Source organism: Saimiri boliviensis, chromosome 7 (assembly GCF_048565385.1).
Source record: "Saimiri boliviensis isolate mSaiBol1 chromosome 7, mSaiBol1.pri, whole genome shotgun sequence".
NCBI classification, from domain to species: Eukaryota; Metazoa; Chordata; class Mammalia; order Primates; family Cebidae; genus Saimiri; species Saimiri boliviensis.
This window is the reverse complement of record NC_133455.1, coordinates 97,537,487-97,560,739: the sequence shown is the minus strand read 5'-3', so window position 1 is coordinate 97,560,739 and position 23,253 is coordinate 97,537,487. Positions and strand designations below refer to the sequence as shown.

Below are 23,253 nucleotides of genomic sequence, written 5' to 3'. Positions count from 1 at the left end.
AAGTCGTATACTTTTTGTTTATTACGAACTTTCTACACACCACTCGTGATAATTTAAATAGTGATACTCAAATGTCATTCAAGAACATCATCAAGCAAACAGTGTATAGATCTGAGTAATCTAGACCTTAGAGATTATTTCAGTAGGTCTGGGATTGAACTCTGGAATCTGCATTTTTAACAAGTACCTCAAGAATCTGACATATATGATTTCTATACTATAGTTTTAGAACCTTTTCCATAGAAGTCCTTAGTTAATACATTCTGAAATTGAGACAGCCCAGTAAATGATTTCCATTTTTCTAAGCCATTCATTGACACCAAGATGTCCTCAAAACTTAAAGAAATGCATCCCTGATGGTGGAAATTCAAGCCATGTAATTAGTGAGATGTGGAACATTTTGGTTGGAAAAACAATTTTGCTATTCTCCATGTCACAGAAGTGGCCTGCCATTCAACTGTGTTGGAAGGCTATAGCTTTTTATGGTTAATGAGAATCATCCATAAAGTGAGAATATTGGACTTTACCAGCTACGAAATACTTCCTTGAACATTTAATGCTTTTCAGACATTTTTTTCTCTCAAATGGATATATTATATAGCATCAACCAAGGATGATGCAGTTTGTGAAGTCACAGACTTCTGAAGTCTTTTATTATTACCTGTTACAACTATTTTGAGTACCTTAGATCTGTGTCATAGGATCTTAGGTAAACCTCTTAATTTTCTTTAAGCCCTGATATCCACAGTAAGACAATGTGGAAAAATGTCATCTATAATGGCTTTCAACTCTAACATTTCATAAATGTAGTTGTAGTTTTAGTATGAGTGGAAAATCATATGCTAAATAGCCTGAAGAAATTAATCCTACACACATTTTTCTTTTTGAAATATAACCTTTCTTTTATCTTTTCTCTATTTATTCTAGCCAGAATTCTAGTCAAGTTCAGTTATAGATGATCATTTGTTCTTTATGTTTCAGGAATTTCTCAACAGTCACAAATAGATAACTGTTTTTTTAAGGGACAGGGTCTCCCTCTTTTGCCTAGGCTAGAGTGCAGTAGCATGATCACATCTCACTGCAGCCTTAAACTCCTGAGCTCAAGCAATCCTCCTGCCACAGCCTCCAGAGTAGCTGGAACTACAGGCATGTACCATCACGCCTGGTTAACTTTTTTTTTTTTTGAGATATGAGGTCCCACTATGTTGCTTAGGCTGGTCTTGAACTCTTGGCCTCAAGCAGTCTTCCACTTCAGCCTTCCAAAGTGCTGAGATTACAGGCATGAGCCAATGTACCCAGAAGATAGTATAATCAATAGGTTACATAAGATATTTAGGTCAAGAATTATCCCACTATGTCTCTGATCAAGCTGCAGTACAAACCATAGTCACCCAGTTTTAATAATTTAACAAAATTTTTACAAGGGTGGCTATGTGCCATGCATTGCTTTACATTTTTTGAAATATTAATTGGTTTAATCTTGATAACAACTCTGAAGTGGGCATTATTATCCTTATTTTAGAGATTAAGACATAGAGGACCAGAGAGGGTCAGTGACTTTTTGTACTAGAAGCGGCTGGTTGCAGAGCTAAAATTCCAACCTAGGCTACTGAACTCAAGAGCCTGGGCTCAAACCAATGCCCTGTGCTGTTTTCCTAGATCAACTATTGGCAAGGATGCTTTCCAAAGGCTTGCTACAGGTTAATAAAAAGACAAAATGCTGAAAAAACTGAGTCCCTTATACGTTATCAGGAAGTCACTTAGAGCAAGCTTGTCCAACATGCTTTATTTTGCTGCTGTTCTGTTTTGTTTTATTTTAGGTTATTAGCAGCCTGAAGTCATGGTTTTTAGTTTCTGTCTCTAGTGATAAACAGAAAAGAGGGATGAGGAAAGGGCTTTACCGGCCCAACCAGAAACAGAAACTAAGAACCCATGGCTGTATAAGTGAATGGTGAGTGTGGGCATTGCATGCGCTCATGGCTGGTTATCAAAATGAAGAAGAGAAGCATTATTATTGCTAGACTGAAAGGAGGATGCCTGTTGCTTACGGCTTCCCTGAGTCAGTTCTTGAAATATATGTTGAAGCTGTGGGTTGTGTCTCCACTGCCAAATCCCTCATCAAAACCATGGCCATCTGGCATCTGAACCACTGCACTGGCTGACTAGCCAGCCTCCCACTTCCATCTGGATTCCTCAAATCCACTTGGAACATTACAGCAGAATGATTTCTTATAATAATAATTTGATCATGTCATCTCCCCACTTAATACTTTAATGGGTTCCTATTTTTCTTGGAATTAAAAAAACCTCGATTTATAAATGGAGGAAGATGTAATTTAACATCAAATTGGGGCACATCTGAGAATAAGTAGGAGTGTTAGTAATCATTTTGCCAGATCAACAAGGCTGCCGAGGGCAACCCAGATGTACAGTCAACCTGTTTGAGACATGTTCCATGCATTAGCCCCTCCCAAGCCCTCCAATCCTATGGAAAGCCATTCTTCCATCAGCTTTCTTTCAATTCTTAACGTACACTAAGCTTTTTCCTATCCTATCGCTTTCACACACACTCATCTGTCTGTTTTAAAAGCTTTGTTCTCAAATCCTTGCCTAACACTTCTTCATGTTTCTAGTTTTGCTATAAATGTCACTCTTCAAAGAAAAATATCCTTGATCTGTCAGATAAAAACCACCCACTCCACACCCATTATTTCCTCAAACGACAGCTAGAACTTCCCTCATACATTTACTATAATTGCTAATTTATTATTTAACTTCTCTCTCCATTACTTTACATAAGTCCAGGTTCTTAGGTGTAGTGTAACTAGTATTAGCACAGTAGCTGGCTCATAGCAAAAGCTAAGCAAATATTTATTAAGTGATACAATTAATACTCTAAAAAAGAGAATTAGAGAATATGTACTCTGTCACAGAAATTATCAATTTAATTCCAGACAATTATTATTATATCAAACACATGAAAAATAAGACGAGGCTGTCAACTTTTCCATATTTAGAGGACGTGGATATTCCACTTGGAATGATGTATGTAAATAAAAATAGTAGGGAAAAAAATCCACCACTGAACAAGAAGTTTCTTGCATAACTACTGGTTCAAAAGCCAAATAAAACAGAACAGGCAGAAACACTAAGAAATAAATGAAAGTAAAATATCATTTCATTGATATTTTAATATGTCTATATATAATAGCAACACTTTGAGAAAAACAAATGTTTAAATATCCCTATGAAATTTTATGTCCCTCTAATGACAGTATAATCTAATTATAGGTAACAGGGATTTTAGAACATGTACTCCTATAAGGCAAGATTGATGTAACATGAGATTGAGCCCTCACACCATGAGGCTGACTGGCACAAGGCCCAGTTAAAGGTTGATTCTGTCCTAGGGTACAGTGACGGGAAGAATACAAAACAAATATGCAAAGGGAGTTTCTCCATAAAACTAGACTATGGCACATATACCTATTTTAGAAATCATATACAAAGAAACCTGGTATCATATAAAGAGACCAATAAACAGACACTGACAGATAAATATTGACAGGGGAAGGCACAATTAATGCCATTGCCATGGGTTTCTGGTCTCGTGAAAAACTACAATCCTCAAACTGTGTTTTCATTTGTTTTAGCTAATATCAGTGGCTTTTAGTCTGCCTAAACTGATCTTCAGACAGCTCATTAAATTCAATTGGATTTGTATACATAAAGGCTTCTGTGCCTCCTGCCTAAATAGTCCAATGATCAAATCTGCAGAGTGTATCTACAGGTGGCCTTCTTTCTAATTTTCCTTGTATTTTGTTAGGTTTATAGTTTCAGGATAATAGTTTTCTCATTAAGACCATATCTCTCCGTTTAAGTGACAAAACATTAATCATGCTAATGATAATACATGAGCACCTCAGAGAAAAGCTTCTTCAACAATATAGGAATTACTATAAAAATCAGATCTATCCACAAGGCTTTCTGTAAGTGCCACAAAGGAAAACAAATAAAAGTAATGGGCAAGTATAAAAGAGATAAGAACCTCCCTTATATTCTCCAACAGATTTTCTCCTGAAATAAACCAAAGCAATATAATCTGAAGTTATCATCTAAGAACAATCCCAGGACTGGGTTGGCTTTTGAAAATTAAAATACCAATCTAGAATCTAGAAATTGTTCAAGATCTTCTGAATATTTTTCCTCTCAAGGACAGAAGGGATATTGACAATGCTTGACAATGCTTTCAATAAGGTAATTATATATAAAGTACCCTGGAGTGGCAATTCTGGGAGCTGGAACTATGGGCAATGGCATAACCTATTTCTAACTTCAGGTATTTGCTGAGGGCATGAAATACTGGCTTGTGATCATTGTGTAGACATAACTTATCTATAAAACTGACAATGCTTTAGAGATTACATTTGAATAACAGCTTGACTTAGAAGAGCTATAAATAATGAACAGAAATAGATTTCAATGATTTATTATAAAAACGAATTAATTGTTTGTGGGCTTTAGTGTCTTTTGGTAAAATATCCTAAACTAATTTGAAATCTTAGCTATGGTTGTAGTAATTCTGGGGTTTTAAACCTCTAGCAAAATCCTTACCTACCAGTCCGTGACAAAAAATACGGAAAACCAGAGGTTATATTTTGAATTCTAGGTAAGTTCATATTTATATGTGGCTTTCAAAATTTCCAAGATTTCTCTGCCAAAAGAAATAGTGGCTTTTAATAATGTCTTTTCACCATGGTTTCATTTTTCAGTAACTGCACACAAATAAACTATTTCTCATATTTTGTCATTTTCAAAATGTTAATTGCTAAAAATGAAGAGTAAAGTATAATATTTTCTTCAATTTTTAAGTATGTTGTAAAATTTTAAGTATATTTTAACACTTGCCCTCCAAAAGATATCAATAATAATTTAATGTAATTCACTTTTATTGTTTCTTGAACACTTTTAATAGAAAACTTGCCAGTAACATTGTACTTAGGGATAAAGAAAATGATGACTAATTTTCAGATGTCTTCATCTGTGCCCAAATGACCTCTTAGCAAGCTAAACAAAGTAGGCTGAGCATAGTGGCTCATGCCTGTAATTCCAGCACTTTGGGAGGCTGAGGCAGACGGATCACTTGAGGTCAGCAGTTCGAAACCAGCCTGGCTAACTGATGAAACCCCATTTCTACTAAAAATACAAAAAATTAGCCAGGTGTGGTGTTTCACACCTGTAATTCAGCTACTTGGAAGGCTGAGGAAGGAGAATCACTTGAACCTGGGAGGTAGCAGTGAGTCGAGATCACGCCACTGCACTCCAGCTTGGGCAACGAGAATGAAACTCCATCTCAAAAAAAAAAAAAAAAAAAAAAAGCTAAACAAAAGTAACTGTTGTTGTTTTTTTTTTTAAAAGTCTCATGATTCATTAACTTTGCCACTTTGATAGTATCCAAGCAGCTGTTTCCAAAATAAGAATAAAAAATTATCTTACAAAGTATTGACACATTACTTTCAAACAGGGCAAAGAAAGAGGAAACACACATGCATGCATACACACAAATCACACAGTTAGAAAGTTTAAGCACATTCTTAACTTCATGTAACTTAACCTTAACAATGTTAAATTCCTACAGCATGAGCAAGGTGAAAATTCTTTATCTTTTATGTGCAAAACTTCTAGAAAATATTTTCCCCAATAATATTTTTTAAAAAGGATATAAAAGAAAAAACACGAAGAACAACAAATAGTGTTCACAGAAATTAACAATCTTCGTTTTCTTTCCTTAATAATGCCTTCTCCCCAGAGAAAACAACAGGCTTCTCACTACTGAGTTATTTTTAAGAAGGAGAAAGTACCACATAACTTGCTTCCTACAGATTAGATGTTCAAGCTTTTTTAAACAAAATAAATCATATGTTCTTCCTTGATTTTGATATTAAAAAACCACTTCCATGTAAGGAATTAATCTGAATATGGTAAAAATGATAAGCAAATGCATTAGGTTATGATCATTCTAAAAGGTCAAGTTTCTTCAGCTGCTACTGGTTAAATAACTGACCCAGATTAAAAGCTAAATCCCTATACTGATGCAAATATTACTGACAAATCCGTTAGAAGCAAAGAAATGGAGACAATATACATGAAGATGAAGGTTCCCTTAGTGAAAAGTTTCATACAGGAAAACACCTGAGATATTAAACTTTGGGAATCACTCTCAAAGCAGCCAACTCTCTTCAAGTTATTCCCAGAATTGGATTTATATATTTTCCCTGAACCAAATAGTCAAGTCTTACCGTAAAGCTTACACTTCTATTTTGTCAGGTCAGACATTTTCAATAGATTATGAATCCTGGGATTAAATAGTAGAGTCCTGGGAATAGAAGCAATAGTGGCCAATAGAAGCAATGTTTACAAAGCTTACAACACACAAAAGAGAGGACATTCAGAGCTAAGGATGACTATCTGTAACTCTGCTCCACAAAGTGTTTCAGGATCTTTTAATAATGAAAGCTATTATAAACTCCAAGTGCCACAAGAAAACACATAATTATCACTATATTTAATTTTTTTTTTTTTAAAACACAGTCTCGCACTGTTGCCCAGACTGCAGTGCTGGCTCAATCTCAGTCTCTGCAACCTCTGCCTCCTGGGTTCAAGTGATTCTCCTGCCTCAGCCTCCCGAATAGCTGGGGTTACAGGGGCATGCCATCATGCCCAGCTAATTTTTTTTTTCATTTTTAGAAGGGATGGGATTTCAACATGTTGGCCAGAATGGTCTTAATCTCCTGACCTTGTGATCCACCTGTCTAGGTCTCCCAAAGTGCTGGGATTACAGGTGTGAGCTACCATACCCAGCCACTTTTTTTTGTTTTGTTTCTGTAAACTGAAAACATGGCTAATACTATAATTCACTTGAATTTCACTGCCTGGCTTAAAGAAGAGTTGGAGCCATCAACTCCATAGGTTTCTAGTACATGTTACAGGATGTTTACTACTCCTTCATACTAACCAGCCATATTTCTTCTTTAGACATAATGAAGTTTATTCTGATGAAACTGACCATATCAAAGTTTAAGTTACTGTTATTCACTGAAATTCTTTAATTGCACCAATGTGCTTATTACATATAGCTGTTTGCATAGTGTTTGTCACACAATAAAGAGTTTATAAATGTTCACTATTTTATAACCATCATCATCCTTACCATTCTGATTGAATATAACAGCAATTCAGTATATAATTTATATGTGTTGAGATATATTTTATGAGTTAGATATATACTTACAAATTACAGTAAGATAATTTATTTGGCAGTTCATGATCCCACATGATACAATATTTAATTACATAAAATATACCTAGAATATTAAATACATAATGTGTAAAATATAAAATTTTTATATGAAAATTATTCTTCAATTGTTTATTAGATAATTTTGAGCCAACCAATTTTTTTCAGCTCTAAAATTCTATCTTGCCAGCTGTAAGTCTGGGAATCTAAATTTATCTTAGGGTTAACTAAGTATGCCTCAGTGATCTAATTCTGAATCAGTAGAATGTGACATTACTGGATTTTAATTTGGATCCAAAGAAAAATTATACCTGTCTAAGAAGAGATATGCATTATAAAGTTCTGTGCTATAAAAAGAAATGTCCGCTAAGTGAAAGTTTGGGTAAGAAGAAAAACAAAGAATTTTTCTTCTTTGATCATTCTTATCTGTTGAAAAGAATTATGTCTCCTAAAAAATAACACCCACACATTTGGAAAAAGTGAAAGGATTTGTAAGACAGTGTATCTAGGCCAGAAGTATTAGTTTAGGGATCATATTAATCTTTGTGACACTATAACAAAGAATTATGGAGCAAGATAGATAGTGTAAAACTGGTCCTTCAAAAGGAGTAATATTAAAAATTGAGCATGTCAAGATGATCAAACATGATAATGTCAAAAGAAACACAGAATTACTTCTCTTTCTCTGAGAGAAAACCAGGTAAGACACGAAGCACTTAATTACTTTGTGATATACATGAATTTAAAAGAAACTTAGGAAAGTTTTACTTATGCATTTAGTACATGTGCAATAGCATACCTCATAGATGTCAGGCACAGAGTTTTCATAGCAGGGCTATATTTGCTTTATCTTTGTAGGCTTATATTACTAATGATTTATTCAGTAGCTGAGTGCCTACTGAGCATTGCTGGGTGTTAAAGTCACAGCAAAAGGCAGGATTTCTGAGCTCACCATGATACTTCATAAAACAGGAGACTGAAATTACCAATACACATACAAAGATTTATTTAGCTTCATTAGATATCAAGGAAGTGCCAGAATAACCTGCATACGTCATTTCACCAGATGGATGAAATTAAAAAAACACACAATACCAAGTTTTTGCATGTATGTGGAGTAATTGAAACTCCAAGACACTGCTGATGAGAATCTAAATTGCTACAACCATTAAAAAAATCTATTTGGCAATAATGACTAAAGCTGAATATTTCTATGTCCTTTGACCTTGCAAATATACCCATAAATGTATTTGTCTGTGAGTGTGTGTCAGAAATGCATGCCTGTGGCCACCAAATAAGAATGTTCAGAGCACTGCTGTTGTAATAGCCTAGAACTGACAAGTCCATTGAAGGTAAAATTGATAATTAAATTGTGGTACAGTCATATAGTGTGAAATGCTACAATGCTACACAGCTAAAAGAATGAACAATTACATGCAGCAGTATGAGTGGACATCATAAACATGGCATTAAATAAAAGAAGTTGAACTTTAAAGAATAGCTATTCTGTGATTCTATTTATATGAACTCAAAAATAGGCAAAACTTAGAGGAAGGTAATGAAGTAACAGGGGAAGAAGGGAAGTTTTGAAGATGTTTGCTATGCTCTGTTTCTTGATCTGGGTGATGTCCTCATGCATGACTTCACTTTCTGATCTTTTGTTGTACTAGATTTGTGACTCTTTTGTAAACATTTACTTAAAGGGAAACAGGTAATTTTTAATTATGATATTACCAGGAGAAGGAGGTATGTGAAACAGCATCACTTGGGAGTTCAGTTTAAACAGGAAAGTCAGAGAAGGCCTATCTGCAATGGTGACATTTGAGCTGAGTTGAATGAATGAGTAGAAGTTAGTGAGGTTAAAGGAGGGGAAAGAGACTTCCAGTGAGAAATCCTTGAGACGGGAAAGTACTGGGTGTATTCTGGAACTGAAAGAGAGAGCCAGTGTAACTTGAACAATGTGAGCTAAGGGGAGGGTGGACAAAGAAGCTGGATTTATAGAGGAGTGCCAGAGGAGGCAGGGCCTCAGTGAATGGCTTAAGAACCTTGCATTTTATCCCAGGCACAGGGAAGGTTTTTAAGAATTGTAGACAGAAGGATCATAAGATGCAATTTGCATTCCTAAATGATCTCTCTGGCTGCTGTGAGAAGCAGTGCTACTCAGAATAGACTGAGGTCCAAAGACCAGTGCCAGGGCATGAACAGTTTGTTACTAGTCTATGATAAGGTGAGTACAGAAAGAGAGAGCAAGAATTCAGAATCATTTATATTAACTTGGTAGGACAAATGTATATCTGATGAATCTAACAATATAAATAATTATAATTATAAATAAATAACATATAATAAAAAATATAAATGTAAACAATATATATAAATAATAAAAAGTTGCCCTGGTAGTATTTTGTCTCATTTTATTTCATTTTATTCTAGTTCATCTTCTTCATTTTTATCTTATAGTCTATGATTCATAAAAATAAAATAAAATAATTAAATGCATTTTAACACAAATAGTTCAAGTAGTACTGGCATAGAGACAGATTTGACAGAGTACAAATGATGGTTAAGAAACCATATGAAGTAAAATGCAATATTCTAGGACAGGGAAGATGACACATTTGATTGAGAGAAAATTTTGTCTGAACAAAGCTTCAAGGTCAACAGTACTTCTAAATACTTCAAATCAAGTTTAAAAGGTGAACAGGCTCTGATATGGTTTAGCTGTGTCCCCACGCAAAATTTAATCCTGAATTGTAATTCCCATAATCCCCACATGTCAAGGAAAAGACCAGGTGGAGGTAACTGCATCACAGGGGTGGTTCCCCCATGCTGTTGTCACGATTATGAGTGAGTTCTCACGAGTTCTGATGGTTTTATGTGTTGGGCAGTTCCTCCTGCATTTATTTTCCCTCCTGCTGCCTTGTGAACAAGATGCCTTGCTTCCCTTTGGCAATTATTGTAAGTTTCTTGAGGCCTCCCAGCCACATAGAACTGTGAGTCAATTTAACTTCTTTCCTTTCTAAATTACCCAGTTTAGGGCAGTGCTGTGTAGCAGTGTAAGAATGGATAACTACAGCCTCCAAATTGCCCCTGTTCTTCCAACACGCACCATATTTCTGCAGGATCTTTTCTAACTGCCTGCAGTAGAAAACAATGCTCGAACACCCTAGTTCTTCTTAAGGAACTCTCCTGCCCACAGGGTAACCCATCAAGCCTTTTGTCTCTCTCCCTCTTTCTCTCAAGACTTTTTAGAGGATCTCTTTGGACCACTACAATCAAATGACTTCCTAATAGACAAAAGGGACAGATTTCCATTATCAATTTATACTAAACAGCATGATACAGTCTGCAATGAAGAGAATAAAAGAAAGTATGCATAACCTCTGTGGTAGTAGACTACATTCTTGACGTAAGATGGTGATGAACATACTGTTGGAAAGTGAAGACAAGGGCAGATGTTCAAGGTAAGTATAGTAAGTAAGATAATCAGGCTATCACTACCTTCTGGTACTTTTCTATTGCATTTATTTGCTACTAGCCCTTACTACCTCATATATGGACAACTTTGATACCTACCCATTAGTGTCCCATCTCAAGTTCTTTCACTTTTCAAGTTATTTATATACCCCAATTAAATCTATTTTGGAATTTAATCTTCTCATCATCACTTTGCTCGTGTCATTCCCCTGCTCAAAGCTTATCACTGACTTCCTGTTGCCTATACCATAAAAAGCAAACTCCTTAACCAGGCATGCAAGGTCTTCCCCTAATTTCTTCAAAGTCTGGCTTCAACTAACTTTTCATAGATTACCTGCCATGAATCACCTATATAAGTCTTTATAATAGGTAGTATTAGGTGATGGTTGAGAGCACAGATACAGGAGCTCTTACTCTGTGGCCTTGGCAAATTACTTGATCTCTCTGTGTCTCAGTCTTCTCAACTGTAAAATGGGAAACTATCAATACCTACAGTACCAATTCTATAGAGTTTTGTGGGGATAAAATGAATTAATAACTATAAAAAACTAAAGAATGATTGACATATAATAACCAATAAGTATTAGCTATGATTTTTTTTTTCATGTTAACCAAATGGCTGCCAAGCAAGACACACGAGTCCTACCTTGTCATTTGACTCACGGCATTCTTTCTGAATATGGAAAGCTCTTGCTCTACCCTCTCTTACCTCCCAATCCATCTCTGACTTTTCCTGTAAGAGTTCTTTCAAATACCATTACCTCTTAAAGGGTAAAGCTCTTAGGCCCCCATAATATTAAGGAATTCTTCTTGGTAGTGAATTTATACCAATCACTCATCCTGTGCTCATTTTTTTTTTTGTTGTTGTTGTTGTTGTTTAATTAATGTACAGCTATCTTCCCATCTTGCTTATAAGCTATTTCCAATCAGTAACAGGTTATGTATTTTTTTACCTTCAGCAATAAAAGTGTATTATCATTTAAACATGTGTTTGTATACTTCATGAATCATGTTTGTAGCATATTTCACTGTGAAAACTGATGATCTTTTTTATAAGTAACAAATGTTTGTTAACTAATTATGTTTTTTCTGAAATACAATTTCATAGAGTAAATCTGTTGTTTCCCTTAGCTTCAATGTGATAGACTATGCAAATAAAACATCAAATCACCTAATTTTACATAAAGTAACAACATTTTCATTTAACATTATATATTTTGTCCAGTATTCTATATTAAATTTCATCATACTCTAAATTATGAAAAATATGTATTTCCTTATTTAAGTAGCATAGTCAATTGCTCATATAACCTTATAAGTTGAAGATTTATTGCTATATTTTTACAGCAATATACAATTGTTTAAAATATTTGAAACCGCATAATAAATAATGTCTACTCTTTGGGGTGTTTTTGGTATGAAGATAACAATTGAATCACCCCTAAGTTGCTGATTATAAAAGAAGTGATACATTCTCCTTAAGAACACTGTTATCTGCTTAAGAAAGGAGAGCAAAGCAGATTAAAGGCACTGTTTATAAAGCCATGAAACTGTGATGTGGCTGTAATAATTCACAGAGTTAAGAGGATCAGGCACCAAATCCACCCAACCCATATCAGTCTCCTGTTCTCCTTTGTGACACTTTCTCAAGACACTGGGAAGAACAATGATTTTTAGAACAGACTGGGAAAGTTTATATTCCTGTCTCTTTGTAGAAACACTAAAATCTACTAGGAATACAATAGCATGTACTTACAAAAACACAGTCTCTCTAAACTTGCCTTAAAAAGTTCCCAGCATCAAGCTCAGTGAGTTGTGTCTTAAGCTTCTTCAGAATGCCTCACAGCTGGGGCTACTGGTAATTACTCCAAGCAGCTCCACCAAAGAGGACTTCAAAGAGGTTCTTAGGCCATCCCCAGTGCTCTAGGAAGCCTCAGCTCTTTTGGTTTTTTCACCAGACCATTTACAAGGCTTGGAAACATTGAAAATATCTTTCATCTTTTTAATTCCTCTGCAGTCAATCATGTTTTTGTTCAATTTCATATTTGGTCCAGTGCCATTCTCTGCACATCTGTTTCGCAGGGAAGCATGTAAATTCAGGCAGCTTTACCACGGCTGTTCAAGTTCAATAACTAACATTCTGCATGAAGGTGAAGGTGAGCACACATATCTTCAGATCCCATCCAAGCATTTATATGAACAGAATTTGAAACATTGCCTTGTAGATTTAGGTTCTTTCTTGATTTACAGACTAAAAGAAACAGTCTAGAAAGATACAATTGCATTGATCCATTGTGGCTAGATTTTCAAGATCTCACAACTGAAGAAACAATGTCTTTCAACTTCTGATTGATCTTGTAATAAATATATGGTGAGAAGGAATTGGAAGTGACAAGAGAGCTTTTGGGGACTGCCCACCAGGCAAGATTTCAGGGATGTTGAAAAACCCTTGGATCCATACCATAATGCCTAAAACCTTGATCTTGAGACTCATCCATTCATTTAGTCCATCATTCAAAGAAAATTCACAGAATGTCTAAAGTTCCCCAGGCACAATGCTGAGAGCAAAAGAGGTACTGAAGATAGTAAGTTCAATAAAATACTAAAACCACTTCTAAGAAACCCATACATTTGTTGGGGGAAAAGAAGATCTAAAAATAAATATATACCATAATACATGAAAATGCTATGAAAGTGAGAGGTATAAAGATCTTTACACAACAAAGAAGAAAAGGTAATATTGCTTAGTGGATTGCAAAGAGCTTCCAGGAATAGAGGATTTTTGAGGATACAAAGGAGTTTGTCAGCTACAGGAGGCCATGGGACGGAATACCAGGCAGAAAGAAAACAACAAATAAAAGCAGAGAGGCCTGTTGATAGGGAAATGGATGAGTTTCATGAGACAGTAATAGAGGGTTTAAAAAAATGCACAAAGGTTTTTAAAGGTCACGTTTGCTTCACAAGAAAAACCTGGATTTAACCTATTGGAAATACAATGCCATTAAAGGCTCCTAAGCAAAGGAGCAAAACAATGACAAGTTTTGCTGAGGGTAGGAAACAAGTGGAGTTACAGATAGCAGAGGCTGGAAGAAGGGAAAGTTTACTTAAGAAGCTACTGTGCAGGCCCAGGTGAAAATGATATAGGCTTAGGTGTCATTAAGGCATTATCTATAGTTAAGGTTTGGATACTACGATGGAACAAACATATATGGTTCAAATAGTGCAAGTGAATGTAAGAATCTTTTTTCCTGACAACAAATGTTGCAGAGGAATAAGAAAGAGAGAAAGAAGGTGCTAGGTGCCCAAGATGATAGAAAGATAGAAAGGAAGGGCAAAAACCAGAACATGATAGCCCAATTTGGAATTTTACCTACAAGCAACTTTGGATCACAATTTAAAATGAATCAAAATAATGTTACAGGTGTTCTGATGAGATTTTCATAGCACAGAATGATGAGGAGAATGGGAACCACAGTTAGATCTTCAGACAGGGACACCAAATCCAACTGAGCTGTGTGCAAGCTGCACAGTAATATGAAGTGGCTCATTTCCCTTCTCAGGAGCCTAGCACTCAAAAGTCAAACATTTGAATTTCAAAAATTGATCCATTAAATTTGTCCAACAAACAAATCATTGAACACAAAACAGAAATTATTCTCTTTACTCTAAAAATCTGTTTTACAATATGCATCTGCACATTTTAAATTGATATATTTCTTCTCAGTTTCCCATTAGCTAAAAACTGCTTAAAGTTGATTGATATCATAATGACAGAGAAACTAAAATAATTGACAAGCATAAAATATTCCTAACTTTAATGGATACATTTGGGTCTTTCACAACACCCATGTATGCTCAAGAAAAAACATGCTACTTTTTAACTAGATATTAAAGTCACACAAATGTCTATTCACTCAAAAAGCTGATAACACCACTGAACAACTAAGCAAGAGATATTTTTTTCTAATAATCTTCTTTCTAAAATATTTCATGTATTGAACACACAACATTCTACAAATATGTACATCATCTAAGGCATTTCTTACCTGCAAATGTGGTCACACTGATCAATTCTAGAACTATAGCATATATACATAAAATAAATGTACCCTGGTATAAAAGACACATTGAAAAACCGGTATCATTGAGACAAATTTCAAGCTCTTGTCATTAACTGCTAACATATGCAAAGCAAAGTGAGTAATAATACCATAGGTAGTTAAATTTCATTTGAATTTCTATGATTCGTCTCTTTACTTTTTTATCTTACAGTGTTTAAATAAGGTTAATTTGACACATATTAGTAACAGTACTATATAAGTGTCAAGATGCACTTGATTTTTCAACCATACTTTTATAAAACTACCTCTTCAACAAAACCGAAGGTTTTTAACCAAAGTGTTGTATCACAATATAAAAATAATTCTTTTTCTCTTTTAATGTAACATTAATGAAACATACATAACATTGTCACCTACCTAGAATAAGTTATTTTTAAAATCGCCAATATGTATTTCTGTTGTGTCTGTGTGTTTGTGTAACAATATATGTATTCAGTACCATCAGTTCTTCTAATAATATTAAACGTAGGACTTTATTTTCCATTGGTAACTGGATAACTTAACATGTTTTTGAGGTAAAGCAGAAAGCAATAGGTACAATCTTCTGTTTAAATTATGTGGCACTTTAAATCATACTGTACACATTCTAACTTTAGAAGCTACAGCATGTGAATGTTTCCACTAGGCAAATTGTCAAGACAAATTGGATAGCAACAGTGAAAGTAGGTCTGAACTTTCTTGGCAACAAAACTGGAGGAATGAAATGTTGATACAAGAGACCTCTTTAGATATAAACCACAGTTTTCGTTTTTGTTTTTCAGCAAAAGATAACTCTTTTGTTTTTTCTAAATTGTCTAATCAGCTAATTTAGAAATGTTATGTTCTTTTTCCCCAAAACAGCAAACGATTGGCTCTTCTATATTCTTCACTCTTATTCTATGTCAATTCATTAACCCTTGAAGGAAATGACATTGGTCTTGCTGCAAATTCAGCTGCTTTGATTCAGAAAGCTGTGATGATTAAATAAAAACAAGAATATCAGAAAAAAAACCTTGTTTTTTTACATATATATGTGGTCGTAAAAGCACTGTGTGTGTGTGTGTGTGTGTGTGTGTGTGTATTCAAATAAGCATCACACCAAGGTAAAGCGATAAGTTTGGAAATGTAAAATATCCAAATCTTTACTTCATGGATCATACGCATGTTTTATCATCATCTTACCTCAATGATTTTGTCATGAATCTCCAGGCCATCTGCTCTGTCCGCAGGTCCATTTTCTAAAATTTTTGAAACATAAATCCCTTCAGTTGAAGTTCCTTCCTGGTTATTCTATATATAAAAAAAATCATTAGCAGAAGAAAGACGTAAGCAAAATTTAAATATTATTAAGGACAGTTTACCAAATGTAACATTTCCAATCCTCCTTAAACCTGCAAGTCTCTTAGCTGGGGATTTGGCACAGAATTTTACCTTACTTAACACCAACTAGTCATTAATCAAGATGGCAGTTTTAATAAATGAGTCCAGAGTCTCTGACAAGATTATCTATTTACTTCACATTTCTGAGTTCACATAAAAAGCTATGGGAAAGGGCATGTACAAGGTAAAATAAACTGGTTTTAAGTATTACTGATAAAACATCTCACTTCTAAAGAGATGTAGCAAGTAAAAGGGTGATAAGGTTAAAGAAGAAAAAAACATGTATCTGGTTCCCATTGCATAACTGGTTTGAGATTTGGTCAGAGTTTTGAAAATATAATTTAGCTTTCTGATATGACAGATTTAGAAACCTAGCTCTAGCTGTGACTATTAACAGGAGAGACTGGTACCCTTACTCAAGTGTAAAATCCCAAAAGATAGCATCTAAACTGCAAGGAAACCTATGCAAAAGGGAAGCCATCCAAAGCCAATCTTTATACATTTCCAGGTGCGATGTGCCTCATGGTTAGTTAAACCTCAAATGTAGCCAATATGGTAGTAATAGGACATTTTAGCCAGTCACAAGAAGCCAAAACTTATTTAGGGAAAATATCCAACATCCTATAATAATACATCATATAATTTTAAGTGTCATTTGGCTTCATGGCAAGTTAAATAAAATTATTTCTCTTTAACTATCCTTGTCATAAATTTTAAGAGGCCTTTAAAAAAGGTCCAATGTCATCTAAATGTCAAATGCTGAAATAGAATTTATAAAAATATTCCTTAGGGAAAATGATAACAAAAATGATGTGATGCAAAGACTTTTATCTTAATAAATGAGGACTGTTTTAAAAAGGGAAGCACAAGAGTCATTAGTTGCTAGGTTTTCAAAATACTAAACACAAGGAAGAAATACGTCACTGCCATCTTTACCTAAACAGAGCATATGGCCAACAACATTTAGACAGTTTCCTTGGACAACATCTACAATGCAGGATGCAAAAATTTCATGGTAGTTCGTTGAGAAAATTAAAGAGCATAGTGTTTTAAAACTTAACTACCTTTTCCCAGTTACGGTGAAAATTAAGTTGGCACAGGAGTTCAAGGATATAAAAGAACTTTGCAACTACAGTATATTATATAAGTTAATAATATGCACTTTGAAAACAATTGGCATCAACATAGAGAATGTTATTCATTCAATCAAACAAAGAACCTGTTTGGGGAGCCAAAAATATTTCTAATCAACTGTTTTTCCTTAACCTGGTAGTTCCTATTGAAATAAATCATCCCTTATTTCAACTGTTTATTCATTCACTCAATATATATTATTTTCTTCCTAGTCTGTATTAGCATCTTCAAACTGCATAATCTGACTTAATAAATAAAAGTTTTAACCAGGCAATACAATTGCCTAATATTATCAAATAGAAATTGCCTACACATCTTTGTAAAATAGGTTTATTCAAGAAATTTGCCAAAAGGACTACAAAATTTAGATAAAATGTGAACTGTACTCTTCTCCTTTTAAAGCAGCAAAGAGAACCAAGTTTGTTAGCTGTTGTTTTCTGTTTTTCTCAAAAATAAAGGCTGGTCACGGTGGCTCACACCTGTAGTCCAGGCACTTTGGGAGGTGAGGCAGGAAGATCATTTGAGGTCAGGAGACCCAAGACCAGCCTGGCCAACATTTTGTATTTTCTCTACTAAAAATACAAAAATTAGCTGGGCGTGGTGGCATGTTCCTGTAATTTCAGCTACTCAGGAGGCTGAGGTAGGAGAATCACTTGAACCAGGAGGCAGAGGTTGCAGTGAGTTGAGATCACGCCACTGCACGACAGCCTGAGCCACAGCGCGAGACTCTGTCTCAAAAAGAAAATAATAATAATAAATTTTTAAAGTAAAATCTGTGCCATGAGCAGTGGTTCATGCCTGTAATCCTAGCACTTAGGAGGCCAAGGTGGGTTGATCACTTAAAGTCAGGGGTTCGAAAGCAGCCTGGCCAACATGGTGAAACCCTGTCTCTACTAAAAATACAAAAAAATTAGCTGGGCGTGATAACAGCACCTGTAATCTCAGCTACTTGAGAATCGCTTGAACCCAGGAGGCAGAGGTTGCAGTGAGCTGAGATTGCACCACTGCACTCCAGCATGGGCGACAGACTGAGACTGTCTCAAACAACAAACAAAATAAATAAATAAAATCTGGGTATGTACTGGAATATATGCTTTATGAAATCTGATATTTGATCACAAGAGTAATTTTAAATATTAAACCACTTGTTTTTCCTACTCAAAATCCACAAACAAAAGCTAAGTTCTCTATTATGTTATAAGCAATGAGTAATGCTTATTTTATAAGTAATGAGTAATACATTAACAAGGTATTTTACCTGATTTGGTCGACCTCCTATAATGTTGAATCCCAAAGTATCATTTTCTCTTTCTAATACAATAGTGAATGGCTTATGTTCTCCATCCTACAAGAAAATGTAGAAAAATCACTAGGTAAAAATATAAAAGAAAGAAAAATAAATGCTACAATAAGTTTTTATGTACCATGAGTTAACTGACATGTGAAAAGAGGAAAACCTTAAAATTAAGGATGCTTGAATGTGGCAGAAGGTTGAGATCTTTCTATACTTACTTTGCAAGTATGTATTTGAAAAAGAACAACTGTGCATGTGAGGGGAAAAAACCCTATTTTCAAAAATTACTAAATGGCTTTGCATTGAGACACGCAGCCCTTTTATCCTAATGCAGCATCCAATTCTGATTTCACTGTAACTGAAAACATATTTCTGGTTAAACCTTGGAGTTATATTTATTTTTCCCTCCATTATAGAAAAGTAAAATATAAATTATGAATAGCATAAAATTTTTATTTTGTAAAGTCTTACAGAATTTAAAAACACTTAACTATTTGTAAATAATATTTAAGTTGCTGTTGTAATGCAGGATCTATTAGGCTACTGTACTCCTAATTTTAAATAATATTAATACTTGGTTTTGTATAATTCCTGAAGAATAAAAAAAGAGAATTTGTGCTAGGTAAAGTAGTATTTTTTTTTTTTTGGCTGGCCAAATAATTGTAAAACAAATAGGAATTATATCTGCAATGTTTATTAATAAAGACTAACTTAAACATAGGATGAATTAGTGCTGGACTAGGTGGGTTTTATTCATGGTTATAGATGTTATTAACTTTTACTTAGAAATTATTTCTGAGTAACATTCCATAAGCCTTAACATCACTACTATCAGCATCACGATATTTTCCCAGGAGCTTTTCCCAGGCAGTGCACATAGCAGCCCCTACTGGTAGTAGAAAAACATTTCTGAGGAACACAGCGGTTTTGGCTAATCTGCAAATCATAGACTGTTTTCTCACTTCTCAGGATCGTAGCTTGACTTGCTGCATGGGCTTTTCTGTCATATTATTCTAGCCGTTGCTCCTTTCCTTCAATCATTGGTTTCCTGTGACCTTGAAACCTGGACTGGTAATGCAAAGCTTCTATCTGTGCTTTTCCCTGGGTCTTCCCATTTTGTAAATTTACCTGTATATATGCATATATGTATATGCATGTATGCACTACAGAAAGAACCCTTGAAACGAGTCTTTTAGTACAGTGTCCGTCCATTCATCAAGGAAGAAACATTTTAGTCCCTTTCACTTCAATTTTCTCTTTTAGGTTTAAGTCGGGGCTTCTAAACTCAGTGCCTGAGTTGGAGGCAGTGTGGAGCAGCCAGTCCCAAACGGGAATCTTTCTGGGTTGCTCCTCCCCGGGAGAGCTGAAGAATGAAAACAGCTCCTTGAATGGAGCGCAAATTCTGCTAAATCCCTGCTCACCATGGCAGCGACCAACAATGTCAAACACTGTGCAGAAGTCCTCCAGGAGAGAAGTAACAGCTTTATAAACAAGCTTCTTCACACGGGGTGCTGCAAAGAGGCTTGTTTATTCGGTCTGAAAGCGGGAGGTCCAGGAGTGCAGTTCGGGGCCAGCAGCTTCGACAAAGAAGGGAAACAGCCGCCGGCTGGGGGCTCTCAGGGCCGGTCTGACCACAGATGAAGGCTCTCGAACTGGACTTTCCAGGTCGCATACACAACCCCCAACCACACCCCTGCACCTTTCTCTCTCCACACCAATAATGAGATCCTGAGGCAAACAAGGCTTATTTAGGGAAAGTCAGGATGATGAAAAGAACTCTGCAGGTCTAAGAAACCCCATCTCTCAGTCTCTCAACTCCCGAGACTGTCCTGGTCCCACCATGCCTCACAGTCCCCAGCTTATCAGAAGGCAGTGGATGCAGGCAGTGGCAGGGCAAGTGTCACCAGCGGTGACACCGCTCCCGTGTGTGCCGCTGCCAGGGGCCGCGGATATGCTGACGGCCACGGAAGAAGAAAGTCTGGGCAGGGAGAAGTCTTTGCTTTATTTCTCGTATTTGCTTCAGGCACAGGACAAAGGTTCAAAAAATAGGCAGAGACAGTGAGCAGGAAGGTAAAAGATGGAGAACGAGAGTCTGGATGGAAAATGAGTTTTCCCAACTCCACTTTCCCAGGGGAAAGTTAGAATCCAATCTGTTTAACTCTTTCCAATCGTAATATAAGCAGAAAGGGGACAACTTCAGTGCCAATCCATTCGCAAGATAATGACAGGAAAGTATGATTAGGGCGTGGATGCTTCCTGCTGTATAGTAAGAAAGGATACCCCATTCCAAAGGAATCCTGAAGTGTCAGAAAAAACTGTTCCTCTTCCCACCTAAATCGACCATGCCCGCGGCGCCCACCCCCCTTTGCTTACCCTGCGGTGGCCGCCACCCAGGTCCCCGACGAAGTTGCGGATGTGAGCCATGTATTGGGTGAACTTCTCCTGGTACCTGCGCGCAGTGAGCTGCACCTCGCCCTGCAGCGCCGACAGCTGCGCCAGCAGCGCCTTCTCGCGCCGCCTCCAGGCGAGGACCAGAGGCCTGGGTTCCCGCCCGCGGCCACAGAGGCCACCCGGCGGCCCCCTGCGCGTGCCCCCGCCCCAGCCGGCCCCTGCTGCCCGCCCGTAGCCCTCCCGCGGCGGCACCTCCCCACTGTCCGGCCCAGAAGCGCAGCCCCCACGGCTGCGGAGGCGGCGGGCAGGTCGGAAGTCGCAGTGTTCGACGTGCGCCTCCAGCTCTTGCAGCCGGACAGAGTGGCCACAGCCGCGGGCGCGGTAGTCACACTGGACGCGCAGCTTCTGGATGAGGCTGCGCAGCGGCAGCACCCGGTACAGCTCGCGGGGCGCCAGGGGCTGGCACTGCAGCGGGCACCGGCGCCGCCGCACCGCCCAGGGTAACAGGCAACTGGCGCAAAAGACGTGCCCGCACGGCGCGCACAACGGCTCTTCCAGCACCTGGCCGCACAGCTTGCACTCGAAAGCCGGGTCCACGGCTTCTGCGAAGCGCTCCAGGGCAAAGCCCATGTTAGGGATTGGGGAGAAAGGGGAGCGAAAGCAGAGTCCGTCTTCTCCGACCCCCACTGCCTTCCCCTGGCCACCCCGGGGCGGCGGTCTCGGGGCGGCGGTAGTGGCTAGCGGGAGAGAGGTGGCGGGTGGGAGGTGTGATTTCAGTTTGTTTGCCTTAAAGTTTTCAGGCTCCGGCTAGGTCCCCTGACTTCGCCAGTACTGACGTTAATAGAAGTCACCTCCAGAGACCCCAGCCTCTTCCGCTGCTGCCCTGCGATTTATGTTCTTTCAGATTTTGGCCGCCAGCTTACAATGGTCCTTGGAGAAACAGTGTTCTCCTTTGCCTGACCAGTGAACTTCAAGCATCAAGGCGCCTCGCCCTGGGCAGAGCCGGTGATGGGTTCAGCGCAAAATGATGAGAAGTAACTTTTTAAATCCACCGCAATGTAAGCTTCGGGAGAGCAGAATTTTTGTCCGTCTGGTTTTCCGCTGAATGCTCATGGCGCGGCGTCGAGTCTATCTCCAATATGTTTGAAATAGAAGCACGTTTTGTTCTTTCATATCAATCAACTACAAGGAAGCTGTGACCTTAGGAAATCACTATTAGGAAAATAACACTAGGAAATCCACAGAGCCAGGCTTCTCAAACCATGATTCAGAAATCAGGTGAGTTAGAAAAGCGCGGATCTTTGACCTAGCAGCAAAGATAGGGGGAAAGCCAGGTGCCCTCCTCGGGACTCTACCTTTTCAGGGAGCCACTGAACAGCCATGCAAGGCCTCCTACTGAGGAAGCTGGGATTCTGAGTTTGATTTCAGGTTCAGTTGCCACAGCATCCATCTTCTACTTCCACGGGCATGTTACTACTGGGACCGGGAATGTGATCATTTGGGAACCTGGAAGGGAAAATTAAAGGGAAAGATGATGAAAGAAAGCAGTGAAATAACATAAATAAAATATTAGTGGCTTTTTCCTTCTACTTATCCTGAATGAACTTTGGATCCAAATTGCCTCCTCTCCTAGTTTGACTCTTTGTATTTTGCAGCATGACAAGCTGTCCTGAAAACACGCAGTAGGGCATCATTCCAAGCCCTTATTCCACTTCCTTTACCATCTTCTGAACTTTAGGAATGCAAAGGGACCTATCACCTGGCTGCCTATCACTTACTGCCATTATCCTGAAGCTGCTACCAGATGCTTGGGTGGGTTTTATAAATTAATCATTGATTATTTCTTGCTGCCAATTGAGCCTTGTTCCTGGAAAGCTTGTACTTCTCTATGACACCAAATGGCATCAGTTGGGATTGATGATAAAAGCTCCAGACTTTGTCTTTTAACTCCTTGGAGCTAACTGAAGAATTAGCAAAGACTAATAATAGAGGATAATAACCTTCTGAGTCTTCTTTCTGTTTGAAAGATGAGATTTTGTTCGTTGTTCAATAACCAGTGAGGATTGGTATGCTAGCTGTTTGATATGCCTTTAAACTCTTTGTCAAAATAAGATGCTGTCTTTCTCATTTAATACTTACAGATTTATGTGTGATAAAGTAACATTTGCCACTATGTTCCA

General features: G+C 37.2%; 1 protein-coding gene across 1 annotated transcript in view; it reads right to left on the bottom strand.

Moving 5' to 3' along the window:
* Window positions 1–21,845, bottom strand: part of PDZRN4 (PDZ domain containing ring finger 4) — a 389,612-nt gene extending 367,767 nt beyond the window's left edge. Inside the window, exons 1-3 of the mRNA XM_039472032.2 lie at window positions 21,056–21,845; window positions 18,647–18,733; window positions 16,057–16,164 (exon numbers count right to left, since the gene is read on the bottom strand). Coding sequence (XP_039327966.2) covers window positions 16,057–16,164; window positions 18,647–18,733; window positions 21,056–21,703 — 843 coding nt within the window. The 5' untranslated portion in view covers window positions 21,704–21,845. The remainder of the gene's footprint in view (window positions 1–16,056; window positions 16,165–18,646; window positions 18,734–21,055) is intronic.
* Between the last annotated feature and the right edge of the window lie 1,408 nt (window positions 21,846–23,253).